The 18,878-nt window shown below is 29.7% G+C and overlaps 2 protein-coding genes across 9 annotated transcripts in view; both read right to left on the reverse strand.

Moving 5' to 3' along the window:
- Positions 1-1,158: 1,158 nt before the first annotated feature.
- On the reverse strand, positions 1,159-8,462 carry LOC124949305 (Fanconi anemia group M protein homolog). 3 transcript variants are annotated; one of them, XM_047494171.1, is made up of 14 exons: positions 7,557-8,462; positions 7,076-7,255; positions 6,810-6,977; positions 6,522-6,694; positions 6,356-6,445; positions 6,062-6,286; positions 5,821-5,974; positions 5,630-5,751; positions 5,438-5,557; positions 5,187-5,352; positions 4,957-5,111; positions 4,610-4,856; positions 2,373-4,510; positions 1,159-2,294 (listed from the first exon to the last, which is right to left on the reverse strand). In XM_047494171.1, the coding sequence occupies exons 2-14, from the start codon at positions 7,242-7,244 to the stop codon at positions 2,022-2,024; spliced, it is 4,200 nt and encodes a 1,399-aa protein (XP_047350127.1). In that variant the 5' UTR covers positions 7,245-7,255; positions 7,557-8,462; the 3' UTR covers positions 1,159-2,021. The 3 variants fall into 3 exon arrangements, with proteins under 3 accessions (XP_047350127.1, XP_047350129.1, XP_047350130.1); XM_047494173.1 differs by lacking the exons at positions 6,810-6,977; positions 7,076-7,255; positions 7,557-8,462 and having other exon boundaries at positions 6,542-6,690; XM_047494174.1 differs by lacking the exons at positions 6,810-6,977; positions 7,076-7,255; positions 7,557-8,462 and having other exon boundaries at positions 6,356-6,407; positions 6,522-6,690.
- Positions 8,463-9,099: 637 nt separating this feature from the next.
- The window catches only part of LOC124949308 (5'-3' exonuclease PLD3-like), an 11,545-nt gene continuing 1,766 nt past the window's right edge, over positions 9,100-18,878 (reverse strand). For 3 of the 6 annotated variants that reach the window (XM_047494180.1, XM_047494178.1, XM_047494179.1), the window contains 10 exons: positions 17,890-18,129; positions 12,127-12,248; positions 11,588-11,933; positions 11,355-11,489; positions 10,823-11,014; positions 10,609-10,737; positions 10,384-10,523; positions 10,124-10,289; positions 9,884-10,025; positions 9,100-9,800 (listed from right to left, as the gene is read on the reverse strand). In XM_047494180.1, the coding sequence (XP_047350136.1) occupies positions 9,601-9,800; positions 9,884-10,025; positions 10,124-10,289; positions 10,384-10,523; positions 10,609-10,737; positions 10,823-11,014; positions 11,355-11,489; positions 11,588-11,933; positions 12,127-12,248; positions 17,890-18,129 (1,812 nt within the window). In that variant the 3' untranslated portion in view covers positions 9,100-9,600. Of the gene's footprint in view, positions 9,801-9,883; positions 10,026-10,123; positions 10,290-10,383; positions 10,524-10,608; positions 10,738-10,822; positions 11,015-11,354; positions 11,490-11,587; positions 11,934-12,126; positions 12,249-17,889; positions 18,130-18,297; positions 18,665-18,695 lie in introns of those variants that run through there. The other 3 variants (XM_047494177.1, XM_047494182.1, XM_047494181.1) reach the window with 3 other exon arrangements.

Here is an 18,878-nt window from a genome sequence, read left to right on the forward strand (position 1 = left end):
AAATGTAGATTTTTTTTTGTTACCTGAGAATTATACAGTGAAAGATCTAAAATATTATTGGAACAGATGGTTGTGAAAGTGCATATTAAAATAGTAATAACACCACCCACGGTGAGAGCAAGAAAGAAATATACCAGGTAGGTCCCAAATTGAGTTCCATATACCATAATGCTTGTAGCCAAAGGAATCAAGCTTGTTGCGAATCCAGAAGACAACTCATGCTTTTCTTGAGGCGATGCTGTTATCGGAACTTGGTATCTTTCCTCTAATCTTGATTGAATAGGATCTCCATTTTTTATATATTCAGGATAGCTTGGATATTGATATAGCACCGGTGATAATTGATTTCCTTGGAAATACGAATACTTTTGCAATTGATTATCGATTTGATTCTGAGCGACCGTTGATGATTGCAATTGCTCTTGTGGTTCTTGAGTTGACTGAAAATTGCTATTACGTTTTACGATCAAACCCGCCAATCCCAAATTAATCAATGTAGATATTATTAAAAAACGAAACATATTGTTTCTTTCACGTAAATCCACACTTTACTTTAATGAATCTAAAAATTAAATATTTATTTATATATATACATATATAAAAATAAAATATTATAAGTTATTGACGATGTACTTACGTTCGTTTTTGTAGATCGTTGGAGTACACGAACTTTTCAAACCGTTCTCGTCCGTTTAACGTAGTTCAGCAAATGACGAATATTTTCGTACCTTCTGCTTATATAGTACAGGCAGAATTTGCAGGTACATTTTTGTGCGTAGTTTTTCCTTTCTTTTAATAGTTCATCCCTTGCTGATAAAGGACAGCACTTTCACTTGACAAAGCATACCTGGCTTGTCTGAAACAGCTTGATATTATCCATTTTTCTATACAGAAGTTGTCTATTTTTTTGCCACGACTAATTTCTAAAAATTTTTACACGTTATTTCTAACAGGAATGAGAAATAAATAATATATTTGGTTTCTTTTTTTTTCTTTTTGGTTTTTTTTTTTTTTTTTAAATCATTATAATATTTGTTATTGCGGTATATAAATTATACAAAAACATCATATTCAAAATAAATGGCACATTACAAACGTAAAAATGACCAATTATAGCTAACGGCCATTAATAAATTCATACATAAATACGTTCGTGCATTAATCTTAGCCGATTATTTATTATTGTTTTCTACGATACAGTCGAATATTTATGTTGTTATTTATTTTAATCATTTGTCGTTATTTATTAAGTCAACTTCTCTCCTCTATATAGATTATCTTTCATCTATTTAATACAAATAGAAAACACAAATAGAAAACCTTATATGAATTAATACTATACTTGGTTGTGACAATTTAGTCACCATCAAATAACAATACACGTCGAATGATCGCGGTATCGAAGATGATAAAATAATATTTATATTGTATAAAAGAGACGTGCAAAATTGACTCGTGTAGAACCTATTGTTTCTTATTTCTAGGCTTTTTTTTTCTTTTTTTTTTTTTATCTAAGTATGTACTTAACATCACATTCTCGCTCTCACCATATTCAAACAATTCAACATTTATTCACTGTTGTTACATTGTTACACCACGATCTTACTAAGGTTTTGTTATAAAAATAATGACTTTGTATGCATGTAATTATAACATCTGTAAACATTGGAATAAGTACAATCGAGTGTTTATAAACTATTAAGAGTAGCAATAATGGGAGAATTATTTTTTCGCTTTTTCAACGAAAAAATTTGCACGTGTCTGTAATATACGATATAACATCTTAACGAGAAATATTTCCATTCAATATAAATTTTATTATAGAACAATGCTCTACTGTCTATAAACATTGACGAAAAAAAAAAAAAAAAAAAAAAAAAATAGCAGTAAAAAAATTACATTAGGTGTAAAATTAAAAGTAATAGTATCAAAGATAAATTTTCTTGATTTCTATCTTTCACAGTTTCGTATAATATATAATAACATTTTTAATCTTACACTCTATAACGCGATACAAAATTTTATGGATGTAAACCTTTCAACATCATTGACTCATCTTGAATCTCTATACGTAATCTCTCAGTTTCATCCTCGCTACTCGTAGAAATATTTAATACTTCCAATTTTTTCCTTTTTTTTCTATGTTTCCATCCTCTATTCTCAGATTTATTAGATTTAATTCGTTTCCTTTTTTTGTTTTCTAATATTTTCTCTGCTTCTTCCAATATAGAATATCCATGATTATGTTTACTCTCATCAACATCATCTTGATCACCATTTATACAAAAAGAGTCCTAAATAAAACAAATGTTATTAATTGACAAGTACTAATTATAATACATATATATCAAATATAAAGTATTAAAATTAACCTCAAGATATGATTCATTTGTCTGTGAACAAGGTTGAGAATATATCTCTACCATTTTATTAAATTCTTTAGGTTCTTTAAAAACAAAAGCACCAGGTCGTTTGATAGGATTTTTAACGGCTTGTAAATATAAAGCATGCATATCATCATCCGTTTCATGTTGAGTGTAACTAACAAAATCTGATAGATCCTCGTCTTTGCCAGAACTTTCGTCGGAACTATTATCAAAAAATACTTCTGCCTCGTTATCTATATATTTGCATTGATTTTTCATATTGCTTTTATCTTTTATTGATTTACTTTTGTATGAGGAATTCGTTAAAGAATCGATATGCTTCGATTGAGTACTCTGACTCGCTTTATTAGAGTACTGTTTATTTAAATATCTATCTGGGGCTTTAAAAGAACTCAAATTTTTTAACATCGTCTCTCGTGTTCCAATTTTTTCTAAAGATTTGTCTTTGAAATTGCTACTACTTGGAATAGACGTATCATAATTTCGATTTTTCTGTTTAGAGAAATAACTAGTTTCCAAATCATTTAATTTTTCTATATCGTTTAAATTTATAACAAAATCATTTTCAGAATCATTCTGATCGTCCATGGAAGTGGAATTAGAAAAAGAATGTTTTATGGTAGACAATTTTTTTGATATTCGCAAAGAACTACTTTTAGTATGTTCTTTTGATTTAGACTTTTGATTGAATGATATCCATTCATCGCTATCCGTATCATTCCACATAGTATCATCTACGAAAGACGATGCTACAGTATTGGTATTTTTTACCCTTAAATTAGCATTAGTAGAATTATTAAAGTATTTAGAATGTGCAGCCGAAATAGATGATACTTCAAAATCGTTATTCCATTCAAAAGCATCGACTTTAAATTGATTGTCTCCTATACATTTAAAATTTTTATGAATATTGACATTTGAATTTGATAAAGTTTCATTTGTCGGATTTTCCTTGTTTGATGACTCATTGCCTGCATTATTAATTTCCAAATCTTCTTCTAATTCGGATGCAAATATATCTTCTTCAGATTCATAATCATTAATTTGTACATTACTTTGTACGTACGGTATATTATTAGTTAATGTGCATTTGGACTTTTGCGTTACATATTGTCCTGTATCTTTTATTTCTGCAAGCGCAGTTTGAGCATTCGGATTGGAATTTATTTTTTTTATTTCATTAACAGCTTGAGTTATGGAAAACATAGACTCACAATGCTTTGAACGTACTTCCTTAGCTTGCATTTTTGATAATGTTAAATTATTTGTTTTTTCTTGTACTTTATCAGTTGTTACTATTTTAGAAGAGTCATTGTTCGATGAGTCCAATTTCTTTAATTCCTTATTTTCGACATTATCGGTATTCAATTCATTGTTTTCTAAATCATTTTCAATTGACTCAAATGAATCATTGAATATATCTTCAAAAAAACTAAGTTCATTGTCACGTTGTTCATTATTTCTTACATTAGTTACAGATTTTCCTTTGCTGTGTTCTGCAATATTAACGTTAGTATCCAGATTATTTACATCATTTTCATTAGAATTTAAAATAGTATTGTTAGAATCAGTACTTTCATCGAGTAGATCTTCAAATCTAGATTCACTAACATTAATACATTCATTCATGACTGTGTTTACTGGACTCATAATATTATATTGGTTGTTACAACAAAAATTATCGTCATCATAATCACTTTGAGAATTTTCTTCTGGTAATTTTAAGTTTAGTTTAACGTTAGTTAAATGATTACCCAAGTCATCAAGTATATCTAGACTAGGTACAGTGAAATCAACGAAACTTGTAATTGATTCAGTTAAAGAAACATAAGTCATATCCATTTTAGGTTTTTCGAGTTTCATTTCCTTTTCTGATTTCTTCATAGTACACAATGTTAAAAAATCAACTGCTTCAGTATCACAAATAAGCAATTTAACGTTCGATGCTTTTATTAAATTAGTTTTATTATTTAAATCAGTTTCTATTATAGTAGGTTTCACAAGTTCTACAATATTATCATCATCATTGTCATCATCATTATTGAACTGTTCATTATTTTTTGTATTTACGAGAAATTTGGACAATGAAGGTTGATTCGTATTTTTTATATCGTTTGTAAAAGCTGAAAAAAAAATGAAATCCATTTTTAACTATTATTAATAATATATGATAAAATATAATTCACTTGTAGAAGATAAATTATCATATTAAAAATATTTACATTGTTTGACATTTTTGGTCTTTTTCATCGATGTTTCATTTAACTTTTTATTATCTACCTTCTTAGACTTTTTATCTTTTTTCACAGGACTTTTTGGTTGTACATTTATATGCATTTTATGGCATTCTGGACTACATTCGTTTGGTATCATGCGAGGATTGTTTTGATATAAAGAGGAAAATATATTGCTTGTATTAAGAATTTTACTGTTTAAAGATTCTCTTCTTGCTATTGTAGATTTTAAAGCCTTAGAGAAAAAAAGATTTAGAAAACAATGTGTATACATATATATATATATATACATATACACATAAATTAATAAATATAAAAAATATAACAGTATATACTTCGTGCTCTTTGCCATCCGTAACAAGAATTATTATATGACCCTCTCGTTTTCTTCCAGTTCTTCCCATTCTTTGTACAAGACGAGTTGGAGATTTTTGTGATACATCAAAACATATTATCAAGTCTACTTCTCCAACATCTAATCCTTCTTCACCTATATGAGTAAAAAATAATTCTCATTATCAGTTTTATTGAAATACATACAAATTTACTGTATTATAATATATACCTATACTGGTAGAAATGAGTACATTGACACGATTTTTTCTGAAATCTTCTATTGCCTTTACTTGATGTTTCTGTTTTTGTTCAGCTTGACCAACAAACATTTGTGGTCTTATCAATGGTCTTGCTTGTAATAATAAAATATATACCTCGCTGACAATGTCTCTATACTATACTTAAAATTAAAAAGGTTTCTGTTTAAATAAATATTAGTAAAAATATATATTTATATAAAATGAATGTATATATACAAACCTCTACAAATACTATAGCTCTTGTATCATTTTCAGTAGTACTTGCCATCTTGAAATGTTGCAATAACAATTCTTTTAATTTTAAAAACTTATTATGTCCGAATACAAGATCATTTGGAATCTAAACATGCAAAAAGATTATATGAGTATTAATATAATAAGTCAAATGGTGAATAAAAAATTAAATACAAACTTCAGGAATATTTCCATTAATAAATAGTTGAACATCAGGAAATGGTCCCAAATAAGTTTGAACTTCTGCAATTAATTCTTGTAATTGAATTTCACTGTTCATCCAAAATTTATCAGAATGATCTTAAAAAACATTAAACGTATTAAGTATATTACGATTAGCATAAAAATTCGTATTAAATAAACACATACTTTGATAAAACTTATAAAAGGCACGAAGTCCATGGCGAATCATTAATTCATAAGCATGATACATAGTAAGTAGTATATTTAATGTTTTCTTAATTTGGCCATTATTTCCTGATTGATTTGCCGTCTTTTGAAATTCTTTCATTATCATAAATATCTAGTTATAAAATATATATTATATTCTTGTAACATATTAAAACATCAAATATATGATTTAACTATTATTATATAGAAAAGAACTTACTTTGCCTTTAGAAATAGTCGCAGTTTGTCCACGAATAACGTTACATCTAATGAGAAATTTGACATGACGATCCATTATATTAATATATCTTTCTTTATACTTTTCTAATTCTTCACCAAGAGGTACTAGAATAATATCTGTCTTTCTTCTATTAATATATGGTATTATATCCAGAGATGTTTCATCTCTTAATTCTATGTGTGCAATGTGTAAATTTTGCACTATCTATAAATAAAAATAAATTTTTATGGCAAATGATAAATTAATAATTTAAAAGAAGTATTTTTAAATTACCTGATGAACATTAGCAATTTTATTCCCTGGCGTTGCAGAAAGTGCTAGTATTCTAAAATATTGATTTTTCTCACTCAATATACGGATACACTACAAATATTACAAATCAAACAAAATAAAATATATTAACTTTGTTTATCATTAGGAAATGTAGAAAATCAGGTACCTCAGAATATGAATGTTTACCCAATGCTTTATGCGCTTCATCTATCACAACACATTTTATAAGTTCACTGGGAATGATATTATTTTCAAGATCATTATGGAATACTTGAGGTGTAGCAAAAAATATTCTTTTTTTATACCAAGCTGTTTGACGTGTCTTATGATTTACATTACCTAATAAAAAAAAATATCTATTGTATTAATTGAAACTTTAGAAAAGTATACTACTGCTTAAGGTAAAGTAATATTGACGTTACAAATTTTTATTAATTGATATTTTATGAAATACCTGTGAGTTCAATACTTTCTATACTTGGAATACCCATTACATTATAGCAAGCATCAATCTGTTGAGCGACTAAGGGCTTTGTTGGTGCAAGGAACACGACTTTTCCACATGGATACCATCTCCAAAAATTATACATTACCACAGCAGCGATAAATGTTTTTCCTAATCCTAATAACAAAATAAATATATTTAATCTGTCATCATCACTTTTATAGATATACTTATACAAATTATTTTTAGGAAATAACATTAAAAAATTATCTTACCAGTTGGTAGACATATTAAAGTATTATAATATAAAGCTCTATTAACAATATTAAATTGATACTCTCGAACAGGATAATTCTCTGGATATATCCATATATTTCCAGCAGACAAATCAAATCCATTTGTCTGTGAATCGGTTGAAATGTCAAGATTCTGTATAACTTCCATTTCATTAAGTTCTATAGAATTAAACATTACAAAATATATCTTTATTGCATCTTAATAATTTTATACTGACATATTATAATATACCTAAATTATTCATGAGTGAAATATTATTTCTAATGTAGATGAAAAAATATATAAATTTCTAAATGCAATGGTAACATGTTTAATTATGCACCATTAAATAGGTTATCTTTCAGATGATAAAAATTAACATGAAAAGTTCAAAATTTCATGTTGTCATCGTATTGATACAAAGCAAAAATTGTATATTTTTATTGTTATGTTTATTACATGATAGTTTGATAAGAATACCTTCTCTCTTCTTTATTTCATAAAAATTAACATAGTTTCATCACACGAACATACTTTTTTTCATAATATTTAATTTATGTATATATGAAAATATTAACATCACATAAACAATATCATATCAAATAATAACATCATGGAAATGATATTTTTTATTCGATGGTCCATAAGAAACAACGTAATTTTGGAATTGGAAGGATTTAACTCCATTTTGAAAACGGTTAGAAAAATTAACCAATCGTGAGAAAGTATCTCTCCACGTGATCAAACATTTGATAGTGATAAATAAAACTTATAAGAGTTAAGGATTCTTGAATCGATGTAACATTAAGAAAAACAATAATTTAGTACATTTTCTATAACGTGTATACTAAAATGGTCTCAAGATTCAGGTTTGTGGTTGTAACATATGAACAAAAGAGGAGATACGTAATTTTATAACTTATTTGTATTAATTTTTATCATCGTTTAATAATTTTTGCTTTTGGTACATTTTTGTAATATAATGTACTCATTTGTAATATTGAAAAATTATTATTCTCACTTTTCAACATTTATTTGATTGCAAAATTGAAGATTTTGATTGAATAAATCTATAGAATTTTTACATATTCTTTCAATATAATTTACAACAGAGATAATTATAATAAATATGTATATATCTTGTACACATGCGCATTCTTAAATGAACATACATACATTTTGACATACATACATATATACATTTGAAGATAATAAACTTGCAACGACCATATAACATTCTGTGTATATAGTATATACTTTAATATATTATATTATTAGATGTATGCCTTAAAATTGTAATGATGGAATTTATAATGATTCAAATATATCATTGTCAATTCATTGAATTTATATACAAAGTGTCTTATGTATAAGTTTATTAATTAAAATGACACAGAGGAAGTATTTAGTATCTCAGATGACACATATATATATATATATATATATATATATATATATATGTATATGTATAACTGTAACTTTTCTATACAGAGACTCACATTTTAGATATTATGTTTTTTTTTGTGCAAGTATCATACATCTTTACATTATGCATAAAAATATAAATTATTTTCATGAAAACGTGTATATATATAAATGCATCTGATTCATTCTTAAATAAGATTCACATTTGAATGATAAAATGGAAAATGATAAATTTTTTGAAGATCTTATATTGGTATTACTTTAGGTTATCTTTATATCAATCACATATGCCTCATAGAAAATATATTGATAACAGTTTTTGTAAGTTTTATATATGGATTGTGTCTGTGTATAATGTTTTAAATGTTGGCTATATTAATGTTCATGCAAGGACACTTAAAGCAAGGCACAGATATATTTGTGGCATTACTTCATTGATTATAGTATCACGTAAAAAATCTGTAATATTTAACATTCAACAGGTTTTCCATTGTTTAGGAATAAAAAATAGTTGCACTTTCCAGCCATAGGATTGATGGTAATCAGTGATCTTGTGTAATTCTTATGTTATTCTTTACAATTATAAATATAGTAAATATAGAATTTAAATTTGTCTTTTAATTAAAATAAAGACCATATTATGCATATATTACACAAATTTTATATCTGCTAAAATACAAGTAATATTGCAAACTAGAGATCATTATTATGATTTAGGATTTAAATTAACAAATATAAGATCATATAAGTATAAAAATATAATTAAGCAATTGAATGGAAGAAGCCACGCTTAATATACTTTCAACAGGATATCTTTTTTTTAACATGATGTGCGTTTAAAAATTTTTCAGTACTGCTTATTTTAAAACCAGACCTTTCTCAGTCTCCAATATTTGATTAATAATTATGAAGAAGATATACACCTTCTTCGTTCAGAATTAGATATATGTATAGTTTAAATATACCATACAAGAAAAGAGAAATATATTATATAGAAGAAGTTATATTAAGGTAGGAAGTTATATCACTCTTTTTCTTTCTTATTCATATCTCAAATTTTTTATAATAATATAACATAAAATGTTATATTATGTTATGATTATGCAGGCATATGATATATATGGGATGATAATAGATAATTGTTTCCAATCGGAATTTTTCTTTTTTCCGGAATTTGATCGGTATCATTCAACAGAAATGAATACTTTGAATTCCAATCTCGATTAAAAATATTTTCCAATTGTTGTCTTATACTTTCATGATTTTTATGGCCAACGTCTTCAAAAACCGTCCCAATTCCTAAAAATTAAATAAGAATAATGTTAAATAAATACAAATAGTTATAAATTTATTTAAAGAAAATACTTTTATTAGAAAATTACCTGCTGTATTTATAAAGTAATCACCAGACCAATTACTTGTACCTATGTACGCAGAAATATCAGTAACCATATATTTGTTATGATTGACTCTTGAAAATGGTATATTGTCTAATTCCGAAGAAGTAGGTACCACAAATCGTTTCTAAAAATATTAAAGTATATTTTATTTAATGTATCGTTTTTTTTTTTTTTTTAAGAAACAATATATTAGAATAATTCACATAATACAAGAATACTCACTATTTCAATTTTGACATTCCTGTAACTATTCGTCAATATTTCTAACGATCTAAGAAAGTAACTTTCAGATGCCCTCGAATGTTTCCACAGTGATATCAAAAGTTTGATCGTGACTTTACGCTCGATAGCAGCTGCCCTTAAAGCATTATCTATTACTGGCCAATACCTGAGGAAAAATGAAAAATGAAATTGAAAACGAATGAAATAAAATAATTTAACAACATTGTGAAATAATATAACAATGTAACAAAAATACTTACTTTACTTTTGGAGTATAAATGATCAAAGGAAAATAATCCATTACGGAAATGTAAATGAATTTTTCTGCTTTTTCTATGCAATGTAAAATGGCATCTATGTCGTTGCTTCTGCCACTGGGTGAAAATGGAGGTGGCGAACTCTGATAAGAATATATTATTATTATCAATAATATCGTACATATAATTTATTCATATTTTAATAATTTAATGGAACGATATACTTACAGCAATATACGTTTTGTATTTGTTACCCATTAAGCTAAAATTCATAGGATTATCCATATTTATTTTCGTATTGACGGAGTCCGGCCATGTTGGTGGTATTCTACCATCTTTGCCCAATTGCCAATAGATCTAAACGATAGAATGTATAAATTTTTAAATATGATATGCATATCGGATAGTAATTAAATTTATTTTATCTTTATAAATGACTAACGTCAAAAATCTTTGCATAGTCTGTCGCCAAACAAGAACAATTCAAAGCAATCAATCCAAGTTCTTTCACTTGCGTAAGAGATCGCCAATCCATATTAGCCGAGCCAACATATACATGTTGTCTATCTATCAGCCATAATTTAGTATGAAGCACACCACCACCTAAAAGGCCGGCAAAATTTAAACTTCTTACCTGGAAAAAATAAACGCGCTTTTACGATCTTAATTATATTCTATTAAATAACATAAATAAAATAGAGCAGTGCAAAATGAAAGTTCAAAGTGCGCTCTACCGAGATCCGACACGTGTTATCGGTCCTTGAGTAAATCGTGACGAAGTAGAGAAAGTGGGTTAATAAGTAAACATAAAATTAGGTTGCACCCGCATAGTGATGTCCTCGTTAGGCATAGAAGAGACGGGTAGACAACGAAGTAATAGAAATTTACTGGAGTGTTCGTTAAACCGATCGGTAACGCTTCAATAGCAATCGTGCTTCAACGAACAACAGAACAAATGGAATCGAAGGACTCACTTGTGCGTGTGCTTTCTTAGTCAATATTTCAGTATCGACGTTCGGATACATATGAGAAGGCATATTTTGCGCTATCTTCAATGAAATTTTTCTATCACGGCCTGCTTCTATGAGCGCTTGGAATACTGCCTCGCCCTAAAATCAATGAACGTTTTCTAACAATTATAAATGATAAATCTAATATGTAATATAAATATTAAGAGATATTAGACAAATCGTTCATTGATATCTACCTCTTTCGCACTATCATCCGGATAAACTTCCTGTCTTCTCATGGTCCAATATAACGACGCTATCTCTATCGTATTTTCGGCCATTGCGATTAGATTCATCCAAGAGTCGTAGGTAGTCTCGTGTAACACCGTATTATTGCTATAATTCAATCCAATCGGTATGGATTCAACGAGAGATATACTACAGCTATCCATACAAGTTAGTTCGGCATCGATGCTCGTCGAATTTAATACGAATTTATCCGTGGCATGATCAAGAAGGGGTAACAGTACGACGAGAACGATGAGTATCAAGATAACCGTTATTGGTATGCAACTTGGTCTGCACCATCCTTGTGCACCCCACCTTTGTTAACAATATAATTATACAAATAAGAAAATAATAATAATAATAATAATAATAATAATAATAATAATAATAATAATATAAAACATGAATGTGAATAAAAAAGAAATTTGCCCTTTTCTACAAAAAATAAATAAATGAAAGAAAAGGATTCATTTAATGACCGGCATCGTTATTACTCTTTATTACTCACTTTGCGTTAGTGAGAGGATCGTCTACGTCGGTTCGCAGCATGAATCCAGATTGGTCCCATAACTCTAAATCGTCATCACCTGCCGACGAATTAACGTCCAATCTTGCATTTTCAGAGACCGTCTGAAACAAGATTCGTAGAAAGGATTTTCATTAACGAAACTCATTGCGACAATACCATATGAAATGTACGTATGTAAATACATTCACATTTTCCCTGTTTCATGTTATTATTTATCATTATTATATTATATTTTACATTTTACATGCGGCAGCTTCGTCGTCGATCGTTTCGACGTTGATCGTTTTCGAGCGTCGATTCGTCGGTATTCTCGCTAATCGCGTTATCGTAATAACATGGTGATGCACGCGTGCGACAGTAATGAGGTGATTGATAGAAACGGGGAAGGGGGAAAATGCATGTCAATGGAGCAAATGATTATAATGACAGATGGCGAGGCTCTGCTATGGGAAAAAGAATGGCTCTGAGAGCTTACTAATCGAATCTCTCGTTACACGACGGTAAATTAATTCGTTTTGGAAAATGTGTCGATGTATAACGTATGTATGTCACGTATATATATATATATACATATATATATATATATATATATATATATATATATATATATATATATATATATATATACATACATATATGTGCGTCATACAATGAACTCAAAAGGAAAACCTTTCATAAAATTTATTTAATTACGAATATGATAAAACGAATATTTTATTACGTTATTACGTTATGATTAAAAAAAAAAAAAAGAAAAGACAAAAAGACCGTAAAACCTATTTAATTTTTCTTTTACAATTAACCAAAATATTTGGACCTTATTCTATCTTATTGTAAAATCAATTTTTACTAAGCATACAATAACCCTTTTAATATAATCAAATTATAAATATGACGTTCGCGTGTAAAAGCGAAAAAAGAAAAAAGGAAAAATGAAAAAAAAAAGGGAAAGAAATATAACGTCCACTTCATCTTTCCTTTACGATATTTAGAATGTTTTGACTTTTCTCAGTTTTTCTAAGTAATATTTAATAAACTGTCTTATGCAATAATCTTTTCCAAATTAAAATTAGAAATATGACGTTTGCGCGTTAACATTAAAAGTGAGGAAACAGGAAAGTGTGAAAATAAAAGAGAAAAGTGACGTTCGCAATTTTTATTTTTTTTTTTTCTTCTTCTCTTTTTTTTCTTTTTTCTTGTTTTTTTTTCCTCTTTTTTTTTTTTTTTTTTTTTTTTTTTTTTTGTTTCTTTTTTTTACTATAGCCAGAAAAGGTCTCGGTTCGTGAGCTCGATTTTCCACGGTACAATGTGCGAACGACAATGTGCTTATCGTTTTGCGCGAACGTATTGCGTAAGGCAGTTTAGTAAAAATGACTGCAAAAAGGAGGAGAGTCGATAGAACGACCGACTAGGAAGTCTGTCTGAGGCAGATAAACGAACGAAAGGATGAGTGATGTGTGAATGGAGCCTTGTGGTAAAAGAAAATGTCTACATTCTCTTTCTCTCTCTCTCTCTCTCTTTTTCTCTCCATCTATCTCATTCTTTCTTTCCTCAGACGGTCGTATTGAAAAAGATAAAAACGGTGTTCCAATTTCGTCATCATCTACGGTCGTCGCCAATGGGCGACATGAAATTTTTGTCTTCTAGCTCAATGGAACAATACATTGGTTAGCAGGTTCGCTGGTTTCGATACAAACTAGGTCACTAACTCGTTATTGTTTTTGCAATTATTCCAAAATTATCGAATTAATAAAATAATCATGATTAATACAATGTTTTATTTTTTTGTTTGTTTGTTTGTTTTTTTTTTTTTTTTTTTTTTTATAATAATAATATAGATTATAATAATATTTATAATCTATAGCAATGTTAAATAATAAATTTGATAAAGTAATATTTTCGAATAATTTTTTATTATATTTATTATATCAATAATGTTATTATATCAATTGAATTTAATAAAGTTGTACGTGTTTTTCGTTTATTTATATTAAATTTATAAGTAAAATAATGAAGATTTAAGATACATCGATAATTTTTATTATCCATTAATCATATTTTGATTCTTTATTGTTCATTAAGTATAATAATTAATCATTTAATTTTAAAATCGTTCGTTTAATATTCATTTTTATGTATAATAAATCATAGTAATACTTTGATTTTCGAAGAATAAGAAGATAAAATAGGGCAAAGAAGGGATTTCGAAAGTAGGTCAATAGCCAAGGTACTTCCCTTTCGAAATTCATAAGAAAAATTGTTGTCGTGAGTTAAAAAAAAAAAAAAAAAAAAAAAAAGAAAAGTAAGTAAAAGTTTTTCGACATTATCGCCAATATTTTTTCACGGTCCAAAGGAAAATGTGGCAACGTGGCACCTGGCACCGCGTTCAAATGTCAGTTTTCGAGGCTGATGCATATTTGATGAAGCTTTCTGCTTCATCGCGGTGGAGCTTCGGCAACCTTATCGATCTATTTTAATACATTTTGTCACGAAACGAAACCTTGGCCCGGTCGACTTCGAAAGGGAAAATGTGTCCTAAACCAAAAACTGTTCTAATCCTAATGTTCTAAATCAATTTGAAATGCGGTCGCATCTATGATTCCTCTCATATTTCTTCTCTTTTCTTCTTCTTCTTCTTCTTCTTTTTTTTTTTTTCTTTCTTTCTGCGAAGAAACACGTTCCATTCGGGTTCTATTTTTAAATTCTATTACGACTTTATTTCATGTATAGTTACCAAGCTCGAAGTAATTACATCTCGTTCTACGTTGTACGAACCGTTTAATTATCAATCGATCGATTTTCGTCGAGCCCTCAATTTCAAAATTGTTTCTCCGCCTGACGTTAAAAATACCGTAACCGTAATATAACGCTCGGCGCAATATACGACGTTGGTGTATAACTTTGAAATTACGAAGAACGGATCGCCGAAAAATTGATAGCCCTAACGTACCTGTTACATACGCATAAGGAGGAATATAAGTACGTACACACCTACAATGTGATAGTTTCAAGTGCGATGGGGTTCAAGTTGTTTCGGAAGGTCCGTGAGTAATAAAAATGTCTGGAAGTAATAAAATAGTCTCAACTCAATTCTTGAATTCGCGTAAACACGTGTATATATATATATGTGTGTGTGTGTGTGTGCGTGTATATGTAAGAAATGGGAATTATTATACGTTTCATTATCTCTCAATTTCAGTTACAATGAACAAACACGCGATTCTTTTTGATATATTTTTCTTTTAATTTTTCTCTAATTTTTTATTCTCTTTTTTTTTCTTGTCGTTTTATTTTTTCGTTTTTTATTTTTTGTTTCTTTCTTTTTTTTTTTTTGTTCTTTTCTTTTTTTTTTTTTTTTTTTTTTTTTTTTTCATTACCAATCGAATCTCAAGAGATTTGGAATGATCGAACGTACGTTCGTACGTCCCGCGAGACATCCAACGAGAATCGATTCGAATCGATATGGACAGATGATTAATGCTCACGAAGACAATATCCACGCTATTCCGTGAGAAATGATGCAGTCACTTTCTTCAAGGTTACCTTTTACGGGGAACACGAATGATGCGTTTTAAACACGCGATAATGCGGATCTCGCGATATATATATACATATATATATATATATATATACATATGTATATTTATGGCTACGTTCGCAAAATTCTCATTTCCCAACTTTTACATAGAACATTGTATCTATAATGAAATACATCGTCGTATCGTTTCTAAAAAAAAAAAATATTACAAATTGGAGTTCGAACCAATCGAACAGTAATTTTTCGATGTCGCGAGAGTATCATGCCAAGTTTTTCTTCTTCTTCGAAAGAAAAAGAGAATGAGAATGAGAATGAGAGAGAGAGAGAGGCAGCCTCTCGAGAAAGAATTTTATCGGCCGGAACACGTATTACTTTCAACCATAAATATCGATAGTACATAAACGTCAATTTATTTCTTTATGCCGGCGGCATTAGGTAGATACACTCAATCCCCCCCCGCCCGCCCGCCCAGTCTCCCTTTTGGATGGACGTGAATACGAAATAGGAAAATAAAGGCGACGGATAGGATGTACAGGGGAAAATGCAAAAAAGCACTTTCTAGCTTTCCATAAATCATTTTCCAATTTCGCTAACTCGTGCTCGAGTGCATCTATCTCATATCTCTGACATCATCATCAAAAGGATTGATCGACAATGGAACGAAAAACAAGTGTTTTCCTTTTGGCTTTTCTTTCTTTCCTTCTTTCCTTCTTTCCTTCTTTCCTTCTTTCTTTTTTTCCTATTTCGTTACTCATTCGTTTTATCATTGGCTTTCTCTTAAAAATTCATTTTTTCACCAATGTATCAAAGGATCTTAGGAAAATTGGTAGAAAGGGATTGGAGAGAAGCGTGATTAAGGGAATACTAATCGTGCCGAAGGAGTAAGATACGATATGTAATAACAACAATAACGGATTCCTCATTGGATATGGTATTATAATCACGAAACTAGAATGAATTTAAACCGTGTTTCACCGACACTATCTCATTGTCGTCCTTGTCGTCTTTGTCTTTGTCTTCGTCATCGTCGTCATTGTCGTCATTGTCGTCATCGTCGTCGTCAGTGCCACGGGAATTGGTTTTGATACATCAGATTATACTGTTCTAAGAACGCATTGAACTGTTCGTGTCGATGAAGCTCGATGTAATAACACTTGGATGCCCGTAATTCTACGTTTCTACCTCTCCCTCCACCCCCACTATTCCTGGTCTCATGGGGTTTTTCGGACTTTCGTCCGTTCTCATTGCTTTCGATCATGCACCTTTTCGGAGATAGAAAGAGGGAGAGGGAGAGAGAGAGAGAGAGAGAGAGAGAGAGAGAGAGAGAGAATATGTTTGTATGCGTGAGCTCGCTTATATTAAGAAAAAAAAAAAAAGGAAAGACATGCCCCTAGGTCGAATCGATTATTTACTGGCGAACGATGTCGACGCACGGCATGCAACTTCGACACCTCTTATCTTCTCTTTCTCTTTCTCTTTCTCTCTCTCTCTCTCTCTTTTTCTATCTCTATCACGATAAATGCTGGCCCTTTTTCTCGAAAACTTTGGTGTAGGAAATAAGGAAGGTACGAAGAAAGAAAGGATCGATGGGCGAGACCGTCGCCTGAAATTTACCAATAATCTCTCTCGGGGGTGATTTTTATAGGATTAGTCGAACGATGGGTGCGTGACGCGAGAAATATTTAGGGCAATATCGAAAAAGAAAGAGAGAGAGAGAGAGAGAGACAGAGAGGGTGAGAGCGAAAGAGAAAGAGAGAGTAGTGAGTGAAGAAAAAGAGAGAGAGAGAGAGAGAGACAAAGAATAGGAGTAAACGAATAATTCTCTGTAGAGATTTAGATAATACGTGTTTCGTTACGTGTAATACACGTTACACGTTACAATTTTACGAGACTCTAGTTAACAAGTCTTGATTAAGGGCTTTCAAACTAAATTACATAACGACCGGATTTCTTGGGGGATTCGATTTGTTTCCATTTATTTCGAATTATTGGATCGTATGAATATACCGTTATAGACATAGTATAAAGAAACCTATAATAATACTCTTTCCAAGAACACACGAACGTTTTCGTAGTCCGCGATAATCAATGTTATTTCCCAAATTCGTTCGATGCGTTAAATAAAAAAGTTTCGATCGAATTTCTTAGAAAATGATTTCTAAGAAATAGATAAAAATAAATATAAAAATATTTCTTTGGCATACCGATAATTTGTGCTTGATTCTGGGTGTTCTGCTCTTCCTATGCGGTAACAGAACCACAACGTCTTGGTCCTTCGTCCGTGGTTCGGCATATTTCGGATACGGTTTGCCCGAAGACGTTCCTCGTACCGAAGTGGATGTCGATAGTGCGGTCGATCCACCCGCGGTCGAATATTTCGAATATGCAACGTTCGTTACATTATTGCTTCCGCCTCCGTAAGAAACGTTATGTGTATTGTTTACCTAAAAGACATATATAAAAGAGAAGGAAAAAAAAAAAAAAAAAGAAAATTATCTCATAGAAAGAGAAAATTTCTTTCGATTAAATACTATTTATAGATTTAACATTATTTCCTTCGTTTTGTAATATTTTATCTTTATTCTGTTAATTACGATAGATAATACACATACACACACGAGGGAAGACAATGTAAACGCCTGCGTTGGAATCATCTTATCAGCTACACTTTGAGTCACGTATGACCGCGATCGTGTATATATGTATCGCTGACCTTGCAAAGATACTATATGTTACGTATATCGCAGCATTTCTATGAAGCTGTCGTTCATACACCCATATACATAAGCGCCGATTATTTTTTCATATAACTTAGTTAGTAAAGAACATGCAATTATTTCATGCATTAAGATTATTGCGTTAGGAGTACAGAGAGAGAGAGAGGGAGAAAGAAACAGAGGGACAAAGAGAAAGAAAGTACATGCAGGTTTGTGGTTCATTGACTCCAATGCTTTGGAAAAGGGACAAGTTGACTCGTTCGTAAGCATTGTGCTTCGAATCGAATACTCACGAAGATAATCGTCATTTTCATGAAAATATCACGTATGCTCTCTGATAATGATTTTTATCATGAGATAGAATACATAAATATATTATGAAGCGCGCACAAACAAATGGAAAAGAAGAAGAAGAAAAAAAAAAAAGAATAGAAATAAATGTATAAACTACACCGACGACTATTTCCGCGTGTAAA

Source organism: Vespa velutina, chromosome 5 (genome assembly GCF_912470025.1).
Source record: "Vespa velutina chromosome 5, iVesVel2.1, whole genome shotgun sequence".
NCBI lineage: Eukaryota > Metazoa > Arthropoda > Insecta > Hymenoptera > Vespidae > Vespa > Vespa velutina.

Excerpts from the sequence above, each read along its gene's own strand:
- LOC124949305 (XM_047494171.1), bottom strand. The coding sequence starts at position 7,244 with ATGGAAGTTATACAGAATCTTGACATTTCAACCGATTCACAGACAAAT. Across the intron at positions 6,287-6,355 it reads AAATTGCTAATGTTCATCAG|ATAGTGCAAAATTTACACAT; the intron begins GTAATTTAAAAA and ends TTTTATTTATAG. Across the intron at positions 5,752-5,820 it reads CTTTTATAAGTTTTATCAAA|ATCATTCTGATAAATTTTGG; the intron begins GTATGTGTTTAT and ends ATGTTTTTTAAG.